General features: G+C 41.7%; 1 protein-coding gene across 12 annotated transcripts in view; it reads right to left on the bottom strand.

Annotated features, from left to right (window-relative positions):
- The window catches only part of CEP192 (centrosomal protein 192), a 132,466-nt gene extending 110,312 nt beyond the window's left edge, over nucleotides 1-22,154 (bottom strand). For 7 of the 12 annotated variants that reach the window (XM_032293445.1, XM_032293446.1, XM_032293447.1 and 4 more), the window contains exons 1-6: nucleotides 22,027-22,109; nucleotides 21,252-21,422; nucleotides 14,371-14,538; nucleotides 12,382-12,507; nucleotides 4,445-4,620; nucleotides 482-534 (exon numbers count right to left, since the gene is read on the bottom strand). In XM_032293445.1, coding sequence (XP_032149336.1) covers nucleotides 482-534; nucleotides 4,445-4,620; nucleotides 12,382-12,507; nucleotides 14,371-14,538; nucleotides 21,252-21,361 — 633 coding nt within the window. In that variant the 5' untranslated portion in view covers nucleotides 21,362-21,422; nucleotides 22,027-22,109. Of the gene's footprint in view, nucleotides 1-481; nucleotides 535-4,444; nucleotides 4,621-12,381; nucleotides 12,508-14,370; nucleotides 14,539-21,251; nucleotides 21,423-22,026 lie in introns of all 12 variants that reach the window. The other 5 variants (XM_032293450.1, XM_032293451.1, XM_032293452.1 and 2 more) reach the window with 5 other exon arrangements.
- Nucleotides 22,155-23,674: the final 1,520 nt, after the last annotated feature.

Genomic DNA, 23,674 nt, shown 5'->3' with positions numbered 1-23,674 from the left:
CCAGTAGAGTAAAGCAGAGTAAATAGATGGACTCAGCTCTGACAACATCACCAAGCCCACACACACACACACACACCCCCTTACCCTCATGAAGCTAACACTCTACATGAAGCCAGTAGAGTAAAGCAGAGTAAATAGATGGACTCAGCTCTGACAACATCACCAAGCCCACACACACACACACACACCCCCTTACCCTCATGAAGCTAACACTCTACATGAAGCCAGTAGAGTAAAGCAGAGTAAATAGATGGACTCAGCTCTGACAACAACACCAAGCCCAAGAATACAGTACCATGCATCAGCACTACTCCTTAACCTTCTAATTACTTGAGAAACTTCCATTTTTACTGAAGCTGGATAAGTTAGAGTTATACTATAAAAAAGTAGATGACATCTAACTAATATTAACACTTATATATGTGAAATATAAACTTTTACTCCCCTATAATACTCCAGAAAATAACATATAAAAGATTACCTTGGGTTCCTTATTATTCATCCATGACTGTAGATGAAAATCAATAGGTGAGTCTGTATAAGAAAACAAAAACAAACTGAGAGACCAGGTTATTTGACCAACTAAATACCCAACAATACCTAAAAATAGCAAGAAATATCTTTCTCTTGAAATAGAATAGAGGCACTTTTAAATGATGTATACGAATCCATCATAGGTCAGTTAAATGTTTTTAAATGTTAGGGTAGGGACTCATAAAAAAATTATACCAAAGAACTTGAATATGTGTTTAATCAAGACTTTATAGCTAACTTTTGCTTTGTAGGAGATGTGGAGAGGGAAAAAGAAATGGCACCTTGAGTAAATAAAGGGACAAACCTAAATAGTGGGACAAACTACAGTGTGACTGACCTAGAGTATTTCAACAAGGCACTGACACAGGAGACGCAACACAGGCACTGCAGCATAACAAAACCTCTCTCAGACCCCCATACGCGCAAATCACTATAAACAGCTGTACCAGATGATAAGTTTGTTAGCTATGTTAATAGCACTGTGGTTATGTAAGAAAATGTCCACACTTTTGAAGATGCATATTGAAATATGCACAAATGGCATCTGAAATTTTAAAATATCAGAAAAATAGTAGTAAAAAGGAGAGATGATGCAAGTATGACAAAATCTTATACTAGTGGGATAGGTACATGTGACGTTTTTTTAAATTGATACATACAATTCATGTATCATTAATTCACTCTTTTAAAGCATACAATTCAGCAGATTTTAGTATGCTCACAAGGTTGTACAGCCATCACCACTATTTTCATTATTCCAAAGTGAAACACTATACCTATTAGCAATCACTCCCTATTCCCACTACCTTCCAGCCTCTGACAATCAATAATTTGTCATTTGCGATTCTCCATCTATAGATTTCCCTACGGATAAACAGAACCATACATTTTGTGGCCTTCTGTGTCTTTCTTCTTTCACTTGGCATAATGTTTTCAAGGCCCACCTGTATTAAAGCACGTATCAGTTCCTTTTTGTGGATGAGTAATACTCCACTCATGTGGCCATACTACATTTTCTTTGTCCATTCATCAGTTGATTAATATTTGAGTTGTTTCTACTTTTTGGCTGTTGTCAGGCGCAGTGGCTCACGCCTATAATCCCAGCACTTTGGGAGGCTGAGGCAGGTGGATCACTTGAGGTCAGGAGTTCAAGACCAGCCTAGCCAAAATGGCTAAACCTCATCTCTACTAAATATACAAAAATTAGCTGGGTGTAGTGGTCCATGCCTGTAATCGGAAGCAGGAGAATCACCTGATCTCAGGAGACGGAGGTTGCACTGACCTGAGATCACGCCACACACTCCAGCCTGGGAGACAAAGCAAGACTCTGTCTCAAAAAAAAAAAAAAAAAAAAGTTTTTGCGTAGACATACGGTTTCCTTTCTCTTGGGTATATACCTAGGAGTGCAAATGCTGAGTCACATGGCAACACAATGTTTAATGTTTTGAGGAACTGTCAAACTGCTTTCCAAAGTGGATGTACCACTTCACATTTCTACCAATAATATATGAGGGTTTCAGTCCCTCCATATCCTCACCAAAATGTTATTTTCAATTTTTTTAATTATAGTTAGCCAAGTGAGTGTAAAACAGTATCTCACTATGGGTTTGTATTTTTTTGTTGTTGTTTCTTTTTTCTGTTTTTTGAGAGACAGTCTTGCTCCATAACCCAGGCTAGAACGCAGTGCACGATCTTGGCTCACTGCAACCTCCACCTCCTGGGTTCAAGCAATTCTCTAGCCTCAGCCTCCTGAGTAGCTGGGACTACAGGTACCCACCACCACACTTGGCTAATTTTTGTATTTTTGTAGAGGTGGGGTTTCACCATGTTGGCCAGGCTGGTCTCGAACTCCAGACCAGTCTCAAACTCCAGACCTCAAATGATCCACTCAGCTTGGCTTCCCAAAGTGCTGGGATTACAGGTATGAGCCATCGCACCAGCCTCACTTTGGTTTTGAATTACATTTCCTGGATGTCTAATGATATTGAGTATATCTTCATGTGTTTACTGGCCATTTGCACAACTTCTATAGAGAAATGTCTACTCAAGTCCTTTGCCCATTTGTCTTTTTAATGTTGAGTTGTAAGAGTTCTTTATATATTTTGAATACTAGTCCCTTTCCACATATATGATTTGCACATATTTTTTCCCATTTTTTTTTTTGGTTACTCTTTTCCCTTTCTTGATAGTGTCTTTTGAAGCATAAAAGTTTTCAATTCTGAAGTCCAATTCATCTATTTTTTTCTTTTATTGCTTGTTTGAGTGACAATATCACTGTCTTCTTTCATACATGTAACATTTTTCATCAAGGGAAACATAAACATCCCTTAAAATTTTTCTAACATATAATGTGTACTCATTTGTCAATCTTACAACGTATAATCAGGCAAGGCCTTTTGACTACTCAACTACAGTTTGGAGTTACAAAATACCACTGATAAATTTCCAGTTTTGGTTTCTTTGTTGAAAGAAAATGAATGTAGAGTACTTAAGACAAATCAACAGCAGAAGCCTATAATTTTTTTAAACAACTTTCCCCATATTTTTATTTTTGTAGTTTCTTCTCCACATCTAATTTCAGAGCAATTTTTCTTTTTGAGACAGAGTCTCACATTGTCACCCAGCTGGAGTACAGTGGCACGATCCTGGCTCACTGCAACTTCTGCCTCTCGGGTTCAAGTGATTCTCCTGTCTCAGTCTCCCAAGTAGCTGGGATTACAGGCAGCCGCTACCATGCCTGGTTAATTTTTGTATTTTTAGGAGAGACAGGGTTTGGCCAGGTTGGTCTTTGAACTTCTGATCTCAGGTGATCCTCCTGCCTCGTCCTCCCAAAGTGCTGGGTTTATAGGCATGAGGCACTGCACCTGGCCCAAGAGCAATTTTTCAAAGGACTTACCCTTGAGTATTTCCAATGCATTCAACCTCATTTTCTTAGAAACTATTATTTATTTTACAACTTAAAATTCACCTGTTCTATAAAAATAAGCTTAGGAACAAAATTGACTCTTGATACGAATATAAATTAATTTGGGGGAGAAAAGTGGAAGATGCACTAAAAGTAGTCTTGTCTTGAATGTAAACTATGCTGTGATCATCTGACAGCATGGTTTCCAAAGCAAAAATAATTTCAGCTTAAATCAGTTAACAAGGTTAAGAGGAGACCTTTCCCTATAAAAGTACTGTAAATATGACATTAATAGGTACAATGCAAATCAAATTATTTTCAGTTTACCGTGTGATAATACAAGATGAATACATCCCAGCCAGGAGTGATGATGCATGCATCAAATCCCAGCTACCCAAGAAGCTGAGGTGAAAGAACTGCTTGAGCCCAGGAGTTCATGACCAGTCTGGGCAACATAGCTAGAACCCATCTAAAAATTAAGAGGGGAAAAAAAAAAGGCCAGGCACAGTGGCTCATGCCCATCATCCCAGCATTCTGGCAGGCCAAGGCAGAGCAGATGACCTGAGCCCAGGAGTTCAAGCCCACCTTGGGCAACATGGCAAAACCCCGTCTCTACTAAAAACACAAAAAAGTGGCCGGGTGCTGTGGCTCATGCCTATAATCCCAGCACTTTGGGAGGCCGAGGTGGGTGGATCACCTGAGGTCAGGAGTTCAAGACCAGCCTGGCCATCACGGTAAAACCCCACCTTTAAAAAAAAAAAAAAAAAAAAAGTGGTGGTGTGTGCCTGTAGACCCAGCTGCTCAGGAGGCTGAGATGGGAAGATAGGTTGAACAGCCCAGGAAGTTGAGGCTGCAGTGAGTTGTGATCACACCACTGGACTCCAGCCTTGGCAACAGGAGTAGACCCTGCCTCAAAAAAACAAAACAAATCAAAATCCAAAATGAGGAAATGAAAAAGGAAGTTACAACATATGCATTAAGAAATAATTTCAAATAGTTCAGTACCTTGTGCTTGTTCCAATGGTGATGCCCTGTCGAAGAAATCTTGGCCTTGCAAGGATTCTGTAGCTCCACCTGGCTCCTCTTCTGGTCCTACTGTCTCCATTTGGAAAGCTGACTGTTTCCTGAAAGCATTTGACAAATGTTGACTTTCCACATAGCTCTTTTTCCTAGAGATAGAACTTTTTTATTAGGAAATAGAAAAATGTTAAAATGTTACCTTGGGTAAATCTATAAAATATCTATTGATCAGTTATTTGAGTATTTCACCTCTCAAAAAGAAAAAATGGAAGCAATAAAAAATAATCTGAGTCTAGACAGAAACTACAACTGCTAACACTACATGGTATTCTGGGGACTGAATCAACCTTTTGGGTCCAGTGATACACAGTATACCAAAATCAAAGAGAATGTCATACTGCTACTCTTCCTCTCAAGGAATAAAAAGTGTTTTTTCTTCTTTCCAAAATAAGTATCCTTGAAACGACCAGTCTACAGGACTCAGATTTCTGAAAGCTATACAGACTTAAAGGATACTGGCATATTTGCCAAAATAGCCAAATCTCTGAATTAGTAAAGGTTTCGATTGTTTTTATCTTTATCCCTAGTCTTAGTCCTTGTCCTTATCTTTCTATCTACCTCTGCTGTTTTCTGTGTGGATTTAAGTATTCTTCTTACAGGCAATTTCCCTCCTACCCTACTGCAAAAGCTCTTGGGTATAGAGCATATCACCACAGAAAGAGGAGGGGTGGGAATGGAACTTCAGGAAAAAGCCTCTAAATGCAACAAATTCATTACATGACAAACTGTTACAGCCAGGCTCAAATTTGGCCAGTATGAATTTTTATTTATTTATTTTTTGAGATGGAGTCTCACTCTGTCACCAGGCTGGAGTGCAGTGACAAGACCTCGGCTCACTGCAAACTCCACCTCCCGAGTTCAAGCAATTCTCCTGCCTCAGCCTCCTGAGTAGCCAGGATTATAGGCGTGCGCCACGACGCCCAGCTAATTTTTGTATTTTCAGTAGAGATGGGGTTTCACCATCTTGGTCAGGCTGGTCTTGAACTCCTAACCTCATGATCCACATGCCTCAGCCTCCCTAAGTGCTAGGATTACAGGCATGAGCCACCATACCCAGTCAAGGATGGATTTTTTAAGAAAGTTCTTCTGTATTTCTCAAATCCTAATCTTTCATCCCTGAGGCAACTCTCCAACCCTAACTACAATTTATTTCCCCGTTTCTCCATCTCTTTACTGGGGCTGGAGTACATAAAAAGCCACTAGCTTAAGCCAAGGAAAAATTTCACCAAGTACACAAAAGGAAAGACATAGGTAGAAAGACTATACAGTTAAAAAGTTAAGGGATAGCAACGACAGAAAGGAAAGAGGTAGGGGAGCAAGGTGGTGATAGGAAATAAGTAAGTCAGGATGGTTAGGTCAATTTCCATATTTTAAAGCCTTCCCTAAGAAAAGTACATAGTATGATCACAAGAACTTTAGAATACAGGGACAGTTGAGAGCAGGGCACTCTACATTCACCACCATCCCTCTAAAAAAGCTACCTCCTCAAAACTACAGCTATCCATATTTTTGTTAGCTCACAAAAACTTTGCAAACTAAGTCCCAAGTTTCAAGTTAGAGGCAAGAGCAACTTCCAACAGTCCAATAAAATGACAGTAAGGAAATCTATAAAAGTGAAGAAATCTGGGTAAGAACTACCAGTCCTAACCCACGCTTACCCCAGATTCTGGAATCTGAAAAGCAGATGGGGTGTGCAAGGGGAAAGAAAGCCACAATCCAAGAACAGAAGGGCCCGGAAGCAGAAAAAGAAACAAATCTGTCAGCAAGAACCACGAAAATGTTCCATGACTACAGTCAGAAAGAGGGCAGGAGAGAGTCGGGGAGGGCAGGAGACGGGGAGACTGAAAGCCTAGCAGGCAGCCTAACAGGAGTACACCCTTCTTCCTCACCCCAAAGACAACAGCCACACACAAACAGTGAACACCTGGCAAGGGGGAGGTAAGGGCTTGCCTGCAGACAAGGTACAGAAAATGCCTGTGGAGAATGAAACAACAGCAATAACAGCGGCCCAGAACAAAGAGTCAAACATCTAGCACAAAATTTAAGACTCCAACCTGCGCACTCTAAAGTAAACTTGGCCAGGAACGATGTTCCTCTTGTGTGGAAGCCAAAGAGAAATGAAAGCAACATACACAAGGGTATGCAGCTAAGGGTGCCTACACTAGGCAGCCTAGAAGACAGCCACAAATCAGACACAAGAAAAAAAGGAGCAGCTCGAGAGACAAAAATAAAAATGAACAAACTATACAAACAGCCCTGGAGAAAAGGAACAGTTTACAGAACTTTCAAAATTTCTAATTAAAATCTTCAGAAATATCCATGTAGCTGTTACAGTCAACTCTCAGTGTACATGGGGGACTGGTTTCAGAACCCCCACATCTACCAAAATATGCAATATTCAAGTCCCACAGTCAGCACTGACTACACTCGGGTTTCATATCCACAAATATTGAATTTTCTATCCACGTTTGGTTGAAAAAAATCTGCTTATAAGTGGACCCACACTGTTCAAACTCAGGTTGTTCAAGGGTCAAGTGTACATCCACAAAAAAGGCCCATTAAAAAAAAAGTCAAAAAAAGAGTTATTATTATTTAAATGACTACCAAATGATTTAATGAGTGGGGAAAAAACTTATCTAGAACAATGTCTTTTTGCACTAACCAGAAAAAAAAGGAAAAAAATAAAACAACCGAGACAGGCCGGGCACGGTGGCTCATGCCTGTAATCCCAGCACTTTGGGAGGCCGAGGTGGGCAGGTCACGAAGTCAAGAGATCGAGACCATCCTGGCCAACATGGTGAAACCCCGTCTCTACTAAAAATACAAAAAAATTAGCTGGGTGTGGTGGAGTGCACCCGTAGTCCCAGCTACTCGGGAGGTTGAGGCAGGAGAATTGCTTGAACCCGGGAGGCAGAGGTTGCAGTGAGCCGAGGTCTTGCCACTGCACTCTAATCTGGCACCTGGTGATGGAGTGAGATTCTGTCTCCCAAAAAAAAAACAACCCAGACAATCCAAAACAGTAGGTCTGGAAAAACAAAAGGAAAAAATAGAAAAAAAAAAAAATTTCAAGGAAATCATAATTATCTAGAACTAATCTAATCTCCAGATCAATGCCAATTCATTTAGTAAATCGAGGAAAATTGCCTCACTCACAAGGGACTCAAAGGGGATTCTAAAACTTCCAGACAGAAAACATAGTTCAGATTAAAAAAAAAAAAAAAGAGCATCAAGATTACATCAGACTTCACATACAATGTTGCAATATCTTCAAAATTGTGTGAAAATTTATTTTCATCCTAAAATTCTGTACTCAGCTTAAGTATTAATTAATTCCAAGATCAGAATAAAGACATTTTGAAACACAAATTACCTCCTCCCCAAGAAGGGGTCAAAGAAGCCATCCCTCACCAAGAGACTGAGGCCATGCCTTTCCAGGCTGCTGACTCTTCAGTACAGTGTCCAAGGAAGCCCTCGTACTCAGACCAACAACCCAGAGCTTCAGACTGTTCAAGAGTCAAGGGCTAGCTCTAAGCACTTACCTCCCCCCAGGAACTGAGTCTAAGACTCCATCTCACCAGGCCTCGTATCTTCCATCAACAAGGGCCAACAAGAGCAGTTTCCTGAGCTCCTGGCCTCAGCAAAAGTCAAAAGTATGCCCTCAAAATGCCCTCCTATCCCTGACATTTGCGATTTCTTCTGATTCAGCTCCTACAACCAGCCCAGGATGCCTCACTGCTGGCATTCCAAGTCCCTTAAGACTGTACAGCTCTTCTACTCCCCCACAAATAAAACCCTTCTACTATGCCTTCTAGAATTTACAGAGCTGGGTTGACAAGATCTGCCATTCCTGAACCCCTTCTCTGAACATTCCTGTCACCTTACTGCTTTAATGAAAGCCTGAATATCCTGTGAGGACATTGCTACCCCCAAGCTCTGAAAAATGGGGACCCTCATCTCTCCAACAGCCGTGGCATCATCACTTGGTGTGGAGATGGAATACATAGGCCCTCCCTGCCCTCAGTGCCACTTCCAGGTCGCTCTCCCTAGAGCCTCACAGCTTTGAATCACCTACTACCCCTCTGTCTCTAGTACCACAACTATATGATGCTGACCCCAACTGCACCTCCAGCCCATCTGTACCACCACATTGCTCTCCCTCTCCCTGACCATACCCTCTCCTCCTCCTTAACCTAAAGCACATGGTCAATCTTACATCCTCAGCAACCTTGTCCCTCACTGCCTACAACCCTGGTTAAATTCAATTCTCCACCTCCTCTTTACCTGCACTCCTTATAGCTCAATGTGGCTGGAGAAATAACAGTCCCACACTAAATTCATGCCTATAGCCCTCAAGTTGGGCCCTTGATGTTATCCAGAAATCCTAACATTTCAACCCTGTTCATTCATTTTCCTACGCTCCATGTGGTAATTTTACATCTTTTTCTTTAAACCACCAACTCCTTTTTCTCTACCCTCACTCTGACTTGATGGCTTTCCTTCTACTTCATTAACCCTACTTTCAGCCTCAAGAACTGAAAAGGTAACTTCCAGAGATTCTTACCACTACATGCACCCACACAGGCCGTCTTCCCACCTGTTACTGCAGAGGAACTGCCCGCAGTCCTACCCAGCTAAAGCTACTCACCGCAATGCAAGTTGTGGCCCACTCTCTTACTGACACAGACATTACTGTAGCAATTCTCTTCCCTTTCTACATCAGCAAATTTTACCTTTCCAGGAGATTATTTCTATTATCACATAAACATGCAGCAACTTCTCCCACCACAAAAAAAAGTGAAACCTCTCTTCACCCACTACAACCATCAGCTATCACAACCTCGTTTCTCTGCTCCCTTTCGCAGCAAAACACCACAAGCTTTCTACTGCCTCTAACAGCTAACTCCTGTTCTCTCTGAAACTCACTCCAAGTAGGCTATGGTGCCTTGCCCTTCTTCCACCAAACTACTTATCAGGGTTACCAAGGACCTAATCTATGCTAATTCCAAGAGTCAATTCTCTGCCCTCATTTTATTTCACATAGTTGGGTAACTCTTCTTTCATACATGCTCCTGGCATGGCTTCCAGGAAACAGTTTTCCTCCTGCCTCTGAATCACTAATTCTTAATCTCTCTATTGATTTCTCCTGTCACCAGCTTCTCACTGTGGAGCAACCTGAGGACCAGGCCTGGTGCTCTCTTCCATCTGCCTCACTACCGGACCATCGAGACTCAGTGCTCGTGCTGTGCCCACTCTCGCCTCCTATAGTCTCTTCTCCATGTAAAAGCCAGAGTGGGCCTTTTTTTTTGAGACAGGGTTCTCATTCTGTCATCCAGGCTAGAGTGCAGTGGTGCAATTACGGCTCCCTTCAGCCTCAATCTCCTGGGCTCAAGTGATCCTCAGAGTGGGCCTTTTAAAACACAATTCGGATGGAGCCCTCAAGTTTCTTCCCGTATCTCTCAGAGTCAGAGTCAAGGTCCTGCTCACCACCTCCCCAGCCTCCCTGCCACTCTGTGATCACAGGGACTACACTCCTGCCTTAATGTCTTCAGGCTGGCTGCACCCTTGGCCTGATGTCTGCTTCCCCCTGGAGTCCACATAGTTATTAACTCCCTGCCGTCAAGTCTTGACTCGTATCTTTTTTCCTTTTTTTTTTTTGAGACGGAGTCTCACTCTGTCGCCCAGGCTGGAATGCAGTGGCATGATATTGGTTCACTACAGCCTCCACTTCCCAGGTTCAAGCAATTATCCTGCCTCAGCCCCCCAAGTAGCTGGGATTACAGGCATGTGCCACTACAGCTAGCTAATTTTTGTGTTTTTGGTAGAGATGGGATTCCACCATGTTGGTCAGGCTGGTCTCAAACTTCTGACCTCAGGTGATCCACCCACCTCAGCCTCCCAGAGTACTGGGATTACAGGCGTGAGCCATTGTGCCCTTGGCTCATATCTTATGTCCACAATGAGACCCACACTGACAACTGCCTTCGGCCTTCCTAATAACCCTCATCATATTTTATTTTTTTCTAGCACTTTTCTCTTCTAATATACTATAAAATTAGCATATTCTAGTGTCTTGTTTAACATCTGTTTTAGTCACTGGAATTTCCTAACCACCTGGAGAAGTGGCTGACACAGAGTAGGCATGCAGTAAAAACACAGAGTGAAGGATTGAATACACAGGGTTAACAGCTTTTTTTTTTTTTTTTTTTTTTTTTTGAGACAGAGTTTCGCTCTTGTTACCCAGGCTGGAGTGCAACGGCGCGATCTCGGCTCAGCGCAACCTCTGCCTCCTGGGTTCAAGCAATTCTCCTGCCTTAGCCTCCCGAGTAGCTGCGATTACAGGCGTGCACCACCATGCCCAGCTAATTTTTGTATTTTTAGTAGAGACGGGGTTTCACCATGTTGACCAGGAAGGTCTCGATCTGTTGACCTCGTGATCCACCCGCCTCGGCCTCCCAAAGTGCTGGGATTATAGGCATGAGCTGCCGCGCCCGGCCTGGTTAACATCTTTAATATAAAGAAAGCACCTACATATAAAGGCTATCAAGAGGCAATTTGTAACATAAATCTAAGTAATGAATAGATATTACAGCAGGTTCAATATCATAATATTCAAATACAAATTTAAACACAGAAAATAAGATTGTCTGTAATACCACTAGTATCATTTTGGTTTTATAGACTTCCAGACTTTCTTCCATGCATATATACATGTGTATTATGTAAATTATTTTCACCTCTGAAAATCAAAGATTAAAAATAGCACCATCAAATGTTGGGCAGGATTGAGAGAAGTCAGCATTCCCATAATATATCTACTAGGAGAATAAACGGATACAAGTTTTCTAAAGAGCAATGTGTTAATTACAAATTAATGGTCTTTATAACAAAGTATTTTTAACTCAGCAATTTAAATCCTAGAAATCTAAATAATATCTTAGGTGTGAAAAATGTATATATAAATGTACACATAGGGAAGTTCATTACCTTTGTATAGCAAAACTGCAATAATCCAAATGGCCAATACAGACCTGGGTATACAGTCATTAACACTATGACACAGATTTATATTAATTGTAATTGAAAGCTAAACATAATACTGCATCTTAATTTTTTTAATATAATAAACACAATAAGAGTTTAATCTTATTTTGTAAAAAAAAAAATTATTTTCATTTTTCTTTTTCTATAGCCTCATATTAGAAGTGAAAAAAGATTTAAAGGCATAAATGCACATAGAAAATAGTCTGAAAGACTACAAATAAAAATGTACTCAATGGCTGTTCTCTAGTTAGTGGGATTACAGGCCTTTGTTGTCTTCCAAATAATTTTCTACATTCTCTATTTTTTTCAATAGCACATACCATTTTTAGAATCCAAAAAAAATATTTTGAAAGACTACAAATGTGATTAAAGTGCATAAAGAAAACTCTTTGCTGGGCGCAGTGGCTCATGCCTGTAACTCTAATCCCAGTACTTTGGGAAGCCAAGGCGGGCAGTTCACGTGAGGTCAGGAGTTTGAGACCAGCCTGGCCAACACGGTGAAACCCCATCTCTACTAAAAATACCAAAAAAATTAGGTGGGCATGGTGGCACATGCCTGTAATTCCAGCTAATCGGGAAGCTGAGGCAGGAGAATCCCTTGAACCAAGGAAATAGAGGTTGCAGTGAGCCGAGATCATGCCATTGCATAATAGCCTGGGAAATGGAGTGAGATTCTGCCTCAAAAAAAAAAAAAAGAAAACTCTTAAAGACTCTTAGAATTAATCAGAATTAATTACAGACACAATCACATTGTCATTTTCCACAAGACTGCATAAGACCCACTTTTAGCACAGTACAAGCAAATGAAGTTATGAACTTACTCATCATCCTGGAAGCTAAGCTGTACCCTCTCTATTGGTTCAGTGTCACTCTGGTTTCTGGGAGATGACCCAGATGGAACTGAAAATCTCCCTTCTACTAAGTAAGATGCCTGGATATCAGGATATCTACAAAAAAAAAAAAAAAATATTGTTTTAATTGTTAAGAATTAAGTTACACATATTTAAATGCCATCATTACATAGGGCTGTGTGACAATAAAACCAACCACCAGGAGTAAAAACAAATAGGGGCTTTGTATTCCACACCACCATCCTCTGCAGAGCATGGAAACCTGTGGCTCAAGCAATAGGGAGTTTATCTGTATTCAACAATACAGTCAAAAATCATAAAGCTATAAGAGCTGACAGCGTTAATACAATCCCTTCCTCCCAAAGGTCAAGACAATGCTCCTCACTAAATGTTTAGGTTGAGAGAAGACAGGAACGTGGCCAATTTAGGCACAGGCAAACTTTATACATTATTCAAGACCCTACATGTAATGGACGTGTACGCTATATACAATCCATTTGAAGACACAAAACGAGGTGTATTTAACGAAACATAAATCTGCTAACAAAATGGACATTTTAAAAGTTAAAAAAAAAACGCTGGTTAATTTTTTTTTTTTCTATTTTTTTGAGACAGAGTCTCCTTCTGTTGTCCAGGCTAGAGTGCACTGGCCCAATCTCAGCTCACCACAACCTCCCCCTTCCAGGTTCAAGCAATTCTCCCGTCTCAGCCTCCTGAGTAGCTGAGATTACAGGCATGCGCCATCACACCTGGCTTTTATTTTTAGTAGTGACAAAATTTCGCCATGTTAGCCAGGCTGGTTTCGAACTCCTGACCTCAAGTGATCTGCCCACCTTGGCCTCCCAAAGTGCTGGGATTACAGGCGTGAGCCACCATGCCCAGCCTGGTCGAGTTTCTATGAAAGAGAAACTTGACTTCAGGAGCTGAAAGTTACTAGAATGGCAAGAGCCAAGTTGCTTCAGAAACCTAGGAGAGACTGAAGGTTGGAAGAGAGAGATAGCCACACAAGTCCAGTAAAGAATAAACCTGGCTAAAATGAATCAAAAAGTGAGGCTCTGTCATACTTCTAAATAGGCTCAATGACCCAAAACTCTAGTCACAGGTGACTGGATTTGGAACAGATACCTAACCTAAGATGGACCAGAAACTTGTGAGATTTCAAGAGACAGTTCATTAGTCTCCTTGTGTAGCTAGAAATGTAATTCATAGATGTCTTTTGAGAATTTGTGTTGCCATATTCTAGAACATGAACAGAAAAGCAAATAAAATCAGTGTATTGAAAAAGAGAAGAGGCCAGGTATAGTAGCTCACACCTGTAATCCCAACACTTTGAGAAGCTGAGGCGGGAGGATCACTTGAGCCCCAAGAGTTCAAGAACAGCCTAGCTAACACATCAAGACCCTATCTTTACAAAAAAAATTTTTTTAATTAGCCAAAAAAAAAAAAAGGAAAAGAGAGAGAAAAGAGAATGAAAGAGTTATACAGAGAGACATAGAGTGGGATGACAAAAACCTAAGACCTGATAGCTTCCCAAATCCCAATTCCAGTCCCTTCTTGCAGCAAAGCTCTGCATTTCCTGTCCTTGATGCCAAGAGATACTCCTTTAACCTTATGATTAATTTTCCTTTGAACTTCGCTAACACAACTTGTTTTACATTACTAGCCATTAATATGACTGAACTAATACAAATCCAAAACACAGTAGACAAAAAAAAGTAATAGGCCAAAATAGATAACTAGTGCTCAAATTCCAAACCCACCCAAACCTACCCACTGAAAAGGCAATGCAATAGGGAAAGAGACAGTAAATTCTGTCTTTTCTATATTCATTTCACATATTTGGCCATCTCCCTCACTCATAAAACAAAAAGTTCAAGCTTGACTGAGAAATATTACATAAATATCAGTATGCTGTAGGTTTTATGGACCTGGAAAAGAATCTGCTCAAACAAATCTTACCTGTTTTCAGTGCTGGATGTATTTCTAGCAAGTGTGGAAACTGCAACAGGCAAACCAAGATTTGAAGAAAGAGTGACATTTTCCAAAATCTCACTGTTACCAAATAATGAATTGGTTAGAAAGCTTGGAAATGATTCTTCTGCTATCCCTCGAAAATCTTCCATCTCACTGCAATAACAAAGTATTTCTACAGGTCACATATTACTATAGAATGTTTTTAAATGATTAAAAGTATCGTCTCAGAAAACTAATAAATCTTAGGGAAAAAAATCCCTGTTTTTAGCATCAGTAAGAGTGGGAAATATGCAAATAGTCTGAGGTAAAATCTCAGAATACTTTGCTACTTTATAGCTGAGAACAGAAACCTTAAACATTAAACTTACCTTTTAAAATTAACATTAATAATGCAATACACATCTTAATTTACTCTTCGCTTGGTGTAGCAAGAAAAATGAATTAATACAAATTTATCTAGTAAAGAAAGCAAAGATGGCATAATACTGATGGTATATACAAATGATTTGAAGCCATATCTAAAAGTTTGATAGTTATGTACTCATTCTAATATGGAACAGAAAAAGTACAACTAGCAAAAATCTAGCCCGGATCTCAAAGTGCTGTTAAAAGTGAATTAAAAAGTGAGTGCATTCAAAGCAAACTTTTCAGTTAAAGTACAGTTGGCACGTAGACAAGGCAAAAGTGGTAAAAGGGGTACACGAATGACTGTATCTGGAAAACACCAGCACAAAACCTATGCTATTACTAGAGACCCTGACCACAGTGCTCTGAAAATGTTAGCCAGTCTCAACAATTTTTCAGAGTACGTATTATATACACACTGCATGGAATTCAGTAAAGGAAATAATAACAGGAGGACAAAAGATAAATACATTAGAAAAAGCTAAAAAAAAAATGAGAGGATATTGGCAATGTGCTTTGAAGACTAAGAACTTTTACAGGCAGAGTATGGGATGAGAGAGCTTTTTAGGATGACAAATGTGAGCGAAGAAGGAAAAGAATTAAATTTTATTGTATACCTACTAACACACTGAAACCACAGAAAACCTTACAGTGTAGGTATTATCCCATTTTACAGATGAAGAAACAAACTGAGAGACAAAATCAGCTAAATTTTCCCAAGGTTGTAATTAGTAAGAATCAAACCCAGGTCTGACTTGAAAATCCACTCTAAGTGCTATGTCTATGCTAGCAGTAGCAAATACGCCAATGTATTTTGGCAGCAGGTAAATAAAATAGCACAGTAAATGAAGCTAGAATAACAGAATGGAACTAGATTCTAAAAGTCTGAATTGGTGTATTAGAAAGTTTGAACTGTATTCTGCAACTAACAAAGGACTGACACAATCCAGCCTGTAGTATAAGAAGGGAGAAGACTTCAAAGCCTGGAAGACTATTCAAAGAGCTACTTCAGTAATAAAGGAGTATTGATCCTAGGGATCAATGACAAACTGGATTAAAGCATATATTTTAGACAGTATGGACTAATTTAATTACTCTATAAAATAAAAAAATTTTACGACCACTAAAGAGATTATGAGACCAGGTGCAGCGGCTCATGCCTGTAATCCCAGCATTTTGGAAGGCTGAGACAGGCAGATCACTTGAGATCAGGAGTTCAAAACCAGCCTGGTCAACATGATGAAACCTCATCTCTACTAAAAGCATAAAAATTAGCCAGGTGTTGTGGCGGGTGCCTGTATTCCCAGCCACCTGTGGGGCTGAGGCAAGAGAATCGCCTGAACCTGGGAGGCAGTGGTTGCAGTGAGCCGAGATTACGCCCCTGCACTCCAGCCTGGGTGACGGGGCAAGACTCTGTCACCCCAAAAAATAAGATCTTACTTGATTATGAAGTCTCCATGTCCCCGTCTGAGGCCCACTTCTCTACTTTGCACTCGACCCCAACCCCTTACTGCACTGAAGAACCACTCTACCAATCAGCCCCCTTTCTTAACATCATCGAATCTTCTGTCTGTGCAAGCCTTCCCATGCTGTGCAAGCTGTTATTTCCCCCACCTTTTAAAAAAGCCTTCCTCTATCTCACACCCCATCAACTGCCACCACACCTATCCATGTTTCCTTTATCACATGCATCTTGAACACACCCCAATCTGGCTTTTATCCCACTACACAACCAAAAACAATGCTTGTCAGCATCAGCCCTGATCTCCCTGTTGCCAAGTCCTAGCATACCATGATCAACTTCCAGTCCTTTTCCTGTAACCTAACATTCAGCTGATTATTCCTTCCTTGGGGAAATACTTTCTTCACATGGTTTCTAAGACACAGCTGTATGGTTCTCTCCCAACTCTACCAGCTGCTGCTTTTCCTTCTCCTTGGCCAATTCGTCCTTATCTCCTGGACCTCCACAGTGGAAGCCTCCAGGGCTTGATCTTTGACTTCTTCCATCAGCTCACCCTCTCTGGGTGATTGCCTTCAATTTCAAAGCTTAAAATATCATATAAAATGTATACCTCCATCTTGGGCCTCTCCCCAACCCTCAGATATTCAACTGCCTACATGACACTTCCACTTAAGATGTCTAATCAGCGCCTGCATTTGAATCTTGATTCCAATTCATTTCCATCCCCTCAAGAAAAGCCTGCCCTTCAGCCTTCTCCACCAGCAAAAATGACAACTCAAACACCTAGCTGCTTGGGCCAAAAACCTTAGTCATCTCTGAGATCCCTCTCACACCCCATCATGTGCAATTCCTATGCAAATCCCTAGTTATACATTAACAATACACTCAGGAATTTGCCACATCCCTCATCCTAACCTCCACCCTGCTATCACCTCGGTCAAGCCACCACCACTTCCTGTCTGGACACCCACTGCAATAGCCTTTGGTCTTCAGGCCTCCTCTCTGCCTCCCTTAGTCTATTCTGAAAGTCACCCCTACAACATTAGTCAAAGGTCCTCGCTCCTTAGCTCAAACCCTCCCTCCACTGGTTCCCCATCTCATTCAGAGTAAAAGGCTAATCAGGGCCTTTAAGATGGCCAATCAGGGCCCATATAATCTCTGACCTCGTCTCCCTTGCTCACTTTATTCCAGTCATCCTAACCTCCCTGCTGTTCTGAAACAAGCTAAACTGTTTCCCTCCAGGACTTCCGCCCTAGCTCTGACCTCTGCCCAGCCCCTGATACTCTAGCTATTCACACATCTTGCACCCTCACTTCTTTCAGGTCTTTGTGCAAATGTTCACTCAACTGTCAGGCCTTGGCTCATCAGCCTACAGATTTGAACAGGGCACTCCCAACTTCCTTTCCCTGCTTTCTCTGTTCTATAGTATTAACCACCACCTGGCATGCTATTTAACTCACTTGTTATCTCTTTTTCTCCCCACTTTAGAACGTAAACTCTGTGAGGGCAGAGACTTTGACCATGTGGTTTGCCACTGCATTCCCAGCTAGAAAAGTGCTGGCACAAGACCCTCAATAAACCTGAGTGAATGAATAAAATTTTTAAACTATGTCAATACATAGCAAATTCAGCACCATCATATAATCATCCTCCTTTCAGATCGTGCCCCAGTATTTTCTTCTCTTTGATATTTCCAACCATTCTCTCTTCTTGATTTCCATAAACATGTTCAAAACTCTCTCATTTTAGGATGAAGGAGGCTGCCCTGATCTTTCATTTGCACATCCTGCCACCACCTTCTTTTTCAGAGTACGTATCATATATACACTGCGTGGAATTCAGTAAAGGAAATAATGACAGGAGGAAAAAAAGATAAATAAATCAGGAAAGCTAAAAATGAGAGGTTATTAGCAAGGCGCCTTGAAGACTGAGAAGAACTTTTACAGGCAGAGTATGGGATGAGAATTTTTCTCTCCATTTTCATTTTCTCTTCCCTTCATGGCCAAGCATCTTAGGAGAATACTCCACAATCAGTACTTTCACAACTCATCTGACATCCTCTTCCTTTATCTGCTTCTCGTATGTCAGGGTTACCCAGGATTCTGACCTCAGACTTTACATCATGCAATTTACTTCTTACACACTAGGGATCTCAAACTCAAATATCTTCAGAAACAAATACTGTTAGAAAGCAAGACTTTAAGGACTGATGTCAGCTGGAAATAACAGGCTCTACCTTAAAGCCAGTTAAATTCAATACAAACACTGTTGTCAAACAAAACACATCTGCTAGTATAGTCCATTCCTGAAGACAAAACATGTCTATGCTCCAAACACACACTGAAATAGTCTGTATCTACCTATCTCCACTATTACGACCTTACCCTACTGAAAAGCCTCCTGACCCCTCTCCATGTTTTTATTCTAGCTGCCCTACAATTAATTAACCACGAAGCAAGCAAAAAGACCATTAACTATGAATCAAGTGTCGTGCCTCTTCTGAAAACTCTATGAGGCTTGTCACTCTCCCACATTCTCAGGCTTGTTCATACATACTGGATTTTTTGTTCCTGTAATGCCCCCAAAGCCCACCCCTACCACAGGATCTAGAATATTCTTCTTCCAGATATTTGCATAGCTAGCTCCTTCCTTCTTGATATTCACCTCAATTTATATGCTGCCTTCTAAGTAAGTTTATCTCTATTATTAAGTCAAGCAGTACCACAGACTATCACATCCATTTAAATTTCGTCAGCATTTATCACTCTTTATTCTTGTATTAATCTGTTTTCTTCCAATGAAATAATTTCTCCCTAAGAGCAGGCACCTTGCCTATCTGCCCATCACCGTTTCCTAACACTAAGAACAATGCCTAGCACACAGTAGGTACTCACTAAGTATCTGTGAAACAAATGACTGACAACATTCTCAGTCAGTGGGTAACCTCAACTTTAACCCTTATATATTTAGAAGAGCAGCTTCTCGGGGAAATGTCTGTCTTGTTCATCCATATATTCCCAATACCTGACAGAGAACTGGAACTACAAGTTGAAAATATGAGTTGAAAGAAAGAATCTATAACCCCCAGTTTGCTGATACTCAGTGTCTATTATCAAGTAATAGCTAAGTATTTCACATACATTTTTCTAATCCCCATGTAAATTTGTAAGGTAGCCATTATCCCTATTATTGAGGAAACTAAGGCTGAGAGGAGAGACGTTTCCAGTCCACACAGCACAAGTGAAGCCAGAGGATTTCCACCCAAGCAAGTCTGGCCCCAGGGTATTCCTTCCTCTGCACTAATTCCACCTCCTGGTGGTGCATGCCTGAAGTCTCAATTACTCTGGAGGCCAAGGTGGAAAGATTGCTTGAGACCAAAAGTTTGAGGCTGCAGTGAGCTATGACCACGTATGTGAACACCCATTGTAATCCCGCCTGGGCAACAAAATGAGACTCTGTCTTAAATAAGTATACAGGAGCATATGCATCAGTTATATGCAAATACTACACCAATTTATATAAGGAACTTGAGCATCCAGAGAATTTCAGTATCCTGGGGCAGGGACAGGTCCTGGAACCAATCCCATGGATAACTTGAAAAATCGATCATACTTCCAAATGCCTCTCTGACATCCACCTTACCCCTCAATGCAATACAAAATACAAAACCAAACTTCTTATCTTTCCTCCATTCATTCCTTCTGTTATCTTTAGTCTTCACCCAAGTCCATTCCTATTAACTGGCAATACAATCCGGACACTTAGGACCATTCTGATCACTCCTGCTCTCTCACCAAATTCTAATGCTTCTAACTTCAAATACACTTCTGGAGCTGAGACCCAGTTCTCTATTCCTAATGCCAGCTGCCCATCACTTTTTATTCTGAACTATCACACAAGTCTCCCAACTAGCCTCCCCAAGTCTAGCCTTGTAATTATTATTCATTCATATACAGACATGTAAACGATTAAAATTTATACAAAACTCTTCCGTTATTCCTATCTAGAAGGGGCCTAATCTAAAGAAAACTTACAAATTATGCAAAGAGGCTGGGCATCGTGGCTCATGCCTGTAATCCCAGCACTTAGGGAGGCCAAGCCAGGTGGATCACAAGGTGAGGAGTTCAAGACAAGACTGGCCAACATGGTGAAATCCTATCTCCACTAAAAAATACAAAAAAAAATTAGCTGGGCACGGTGGCTCGTGCCTGTAACCTCAGCTACTTGGGAGTCTGAGGTATCAGAAGTGCTTGAACCAATACCTGGAGGTGGAGGTTGCAGTGAGCCAAGATCGCACCACTGCACTCCAGCCTGGTCTACAGAGCAAGACTCCAACTCAAAAAATAATAATAATAATGCAAAAATAATTCATGCAACAATCATTATCAAACATAACCCATGAACACTCTACTTGGCACCAAGAATGCAAAAATAAATAAGGCAGTTCCCCTCAGGGAGCTGACAATCCCTGTCAACTACCGTAGCGTTAAGTACTTCAACAGAGCTCTGCTAAAGGTGCAAAGGCAAAAAAACCCACGGGAAGATTCCTCAAGATGTAACTTAATACCTAGTCTCTTTTCCAGAAAGGATTACACTCGTAAACCATTCATGAACATAACATTCCTAAAGGAAATTTCCTTTAATTTCCCACTTTTTTGCATTACTCACCCCTCCTCCATCATCTCAAGTAAAGACAGTATGTTATCTTTTCTTCTACCATATTTGAACTCAGTAGCTATATTTGCAATTTCTCTTATTTCTTTAACGTAGTGACCTCAAATTTCACATCTGGCTTCACTAATTACATTCGTAGGTACATAAAAGATTGACCATAGCCATTAATCGTACGTCTATGTATACAGTTAAACACATTTAAAAGCATATGCTGTGGAACCCAAAGCCGAGTCAAACTTCCCTAAAACTCATCATTTACTCTTGGCACTTTAAAATATACTTCAAAATTATGTAGGCATTTGGTATGTTATTGTTAAAGGCTTATCGTAAACTTTGCCCAGAAAACTGAAATCTGGAGAAAAAGTTGATTTTGGAGCAGTATAAACACCAATCGAATGACCTCAAATTAACAACAACAAATGGAAATACTGTCATATAAACAGCTGTCCTCCAAACGACTGCCTTAAAAAGGTCCTCATGTTTTACTAAACAAACTCTGAAATCAAGAACAAAGTAAAAGTAGAATGTATTAACATTCGTCTCATTTCAGTTCATAATGAAATCATAGGCCAGGAATGTAGGTAAACTATTAGGAATAAATGAACACAGCCCTAGCAGAAACCAAATCAAGTGAGTAAACGGAAGACAAGGGCATTAAGCATTAAGTTAACAAGGTTACTTCCTGGGTCAGAATTTTAAACAAAAAGGAGAAATAGAACCGCCCATCACAATGCACATAAAGCAACCACCACTGGTCACCCCACAAGAACTCTGCAATAAACTCCAGAGGGAAGCACAGAGACGGCCTGTCCCTCAAGAGCTGCAAGTCCCCAGACAGGAAGGGACGAAAGAAGGATGTAATCCCCCCAAGAGTCTACCTCATCACGCCTGGCAAGAGCCCAATGACACAGAGGCATGCAATTAATCCCACGGCTGAGCTCAGCTCGGAAGCGCGGCCATGAGCGGAAGCGCGCGCAGAGAGCGGCAGTCACTCCTCACGCGCCCTGCGGGCCTCGCAGCCCCACAGCCCTCGGCCCGGAGCCTGCGCCTCAGCCCGGTCCAACCGTCAACGACCCGCCAGCCTGGCAGCCGAAACGTACGCTAAAGGTGGATGAGTCTGCCTCCTGCCAGTGCGCAGGCCTAGACACCGGCGAAACTCCTCACCAAGCCCGCGTCCCGAGCGGCGGGGAAAAGCGGGAAGCCGGAAGGTCCAAGGAGGGAAGGGGCGTGGGTCACTCCAAGTGCGCGTGCGCGTGCGCGTGCGCGTGCGCGTGCGCGTGCCCCCGCCCCCACACCGGCTGCAGATCGGAACTATAGTACTGCAACAGCCTCTGGTTTACGTCTGTTCGCGGCACGCGGCAAGGGGAGGGGACTGGGGCCAACCTTTGATTGGACAGCACGAAGAGATGGGGCGGGAAGAAGCCCGGTGATTGGTGAGGACAGCGCGTTCCCGGATTTGAAGCGAGGAAGCCGCGCGCCCGGCAAGTCCCGAGGAGGAAATGAAGCTCTGCGCTGGCGGGGACCTGAGGGACATCTGCCGTTGGCGCCGCCTTCAATGTCTTGTCGAATTTGAAAATAATGCTTATTCTGTTTGGGGCTCCAGGACACCGCCAGTCACTCTATGAGCAAAGAAGTATTCCCCGCCAACAAATCCCCCCCATAGGTTTCGTCCTTCCGTGGCAGAAGCCGACCTTGTAGGCGCTGAAATGCCTCAGGTTTCACCTTCAATAAATAATTCCTCGGGATCCAAGTTTCATGACAGTGCGCTACATCTAATCGTCTCTTGGTGGCAGAGTAGGGTTTGTCTCGATTGGGAAAAAAGTGAGATGAGGCATAATTCGTTCCTAAGTAGCTTCCTACTTTTCTCCATCCTTCTTAGGCAACAAATCCCGTCACCGCCATCTGCTCGGCACAAGCCTTAACTACTATACTACTTCACTGAGACCATACCTTTCACTCAAAATGTACCTCAGTCTTTTTCAGTAAGGTCCCTTTATCTCAAAATTTATTCCATATAGTCACAGAGGGAAAAAAGTCCCTTTCCAAAGCTTGCTCCTTAACTTCATTCAAGTTACTGAAAGATGCCCGGCGCACTTTAGTGGAGAGAATAGGAAAAACGCAAAGTAACAGTCCCTAGTCCCGAGGTTAGGCTAGTGGGAAAATATATCTGTTTATTTGACCACTTTCTACCTCCTGAAAACGTGGCTCAGCTGTCATTCTTGGATATCCTCTCCACTGGTTTCCCTCTCTCTGTCTACAAAAAATGCAGCACCTCTCTATCCAAACACACACACACACACACACACTGAGACACTGAGGAAGGAGACCCCCTCCTTCTATCTGCCTACAAAAATGCAGCACCTCTCTATCCAAACACACTCACACACACACACACAATGAGGAAGGAGACCCCCTCCTCCTCTCTGCCTACAAAAATTCAGCACCTCTCTATCCAAACACACTCACACACACACAATGAGGAAGGAGATCCCCTCCTCCTCCTCTGCCTACAAAAATGCAGCACCTCTCCATCCAAACACATACACACACACGGAGACCCCCTCCTCCCGAGTTTCTAAGGCTATTTCCCCTTTAGCCTTCTACATTGCATCTCAAAAGAAGTTAAAAGTCAGCCAGAGGAGGGACGGTTGGCGCCAGTCAGATCTAAATCACGGATATGACATGGAGGGATTTTCCCCACAAGGTACTGTTGTTGCTTAATCACGATTAGAACCCCCCCACACCTAA

The sequence above is a fragment of the Sapajus apella genome, unplaced genomic scaffold (assembly GCF_009761245.1).
Source record: "Sapajus apella isolate SASKATOON/1434 unplaced genomic scaffold, GSC_monkey_1.0 scaffold29, whole genome shotgun sequence".
In the NCBI taxonomy this organism is placed as follows: Eukaryota; Metazoa; Chordata; class Mammalia; order Primates; family Cebidae; genus Sapajus; species Sapajus apella.
The sequence above is the reverse complement of the archived record's forward strand: the minus strand, read 5'-3'. Positions and strand labels throughout refer to the sequence as shown.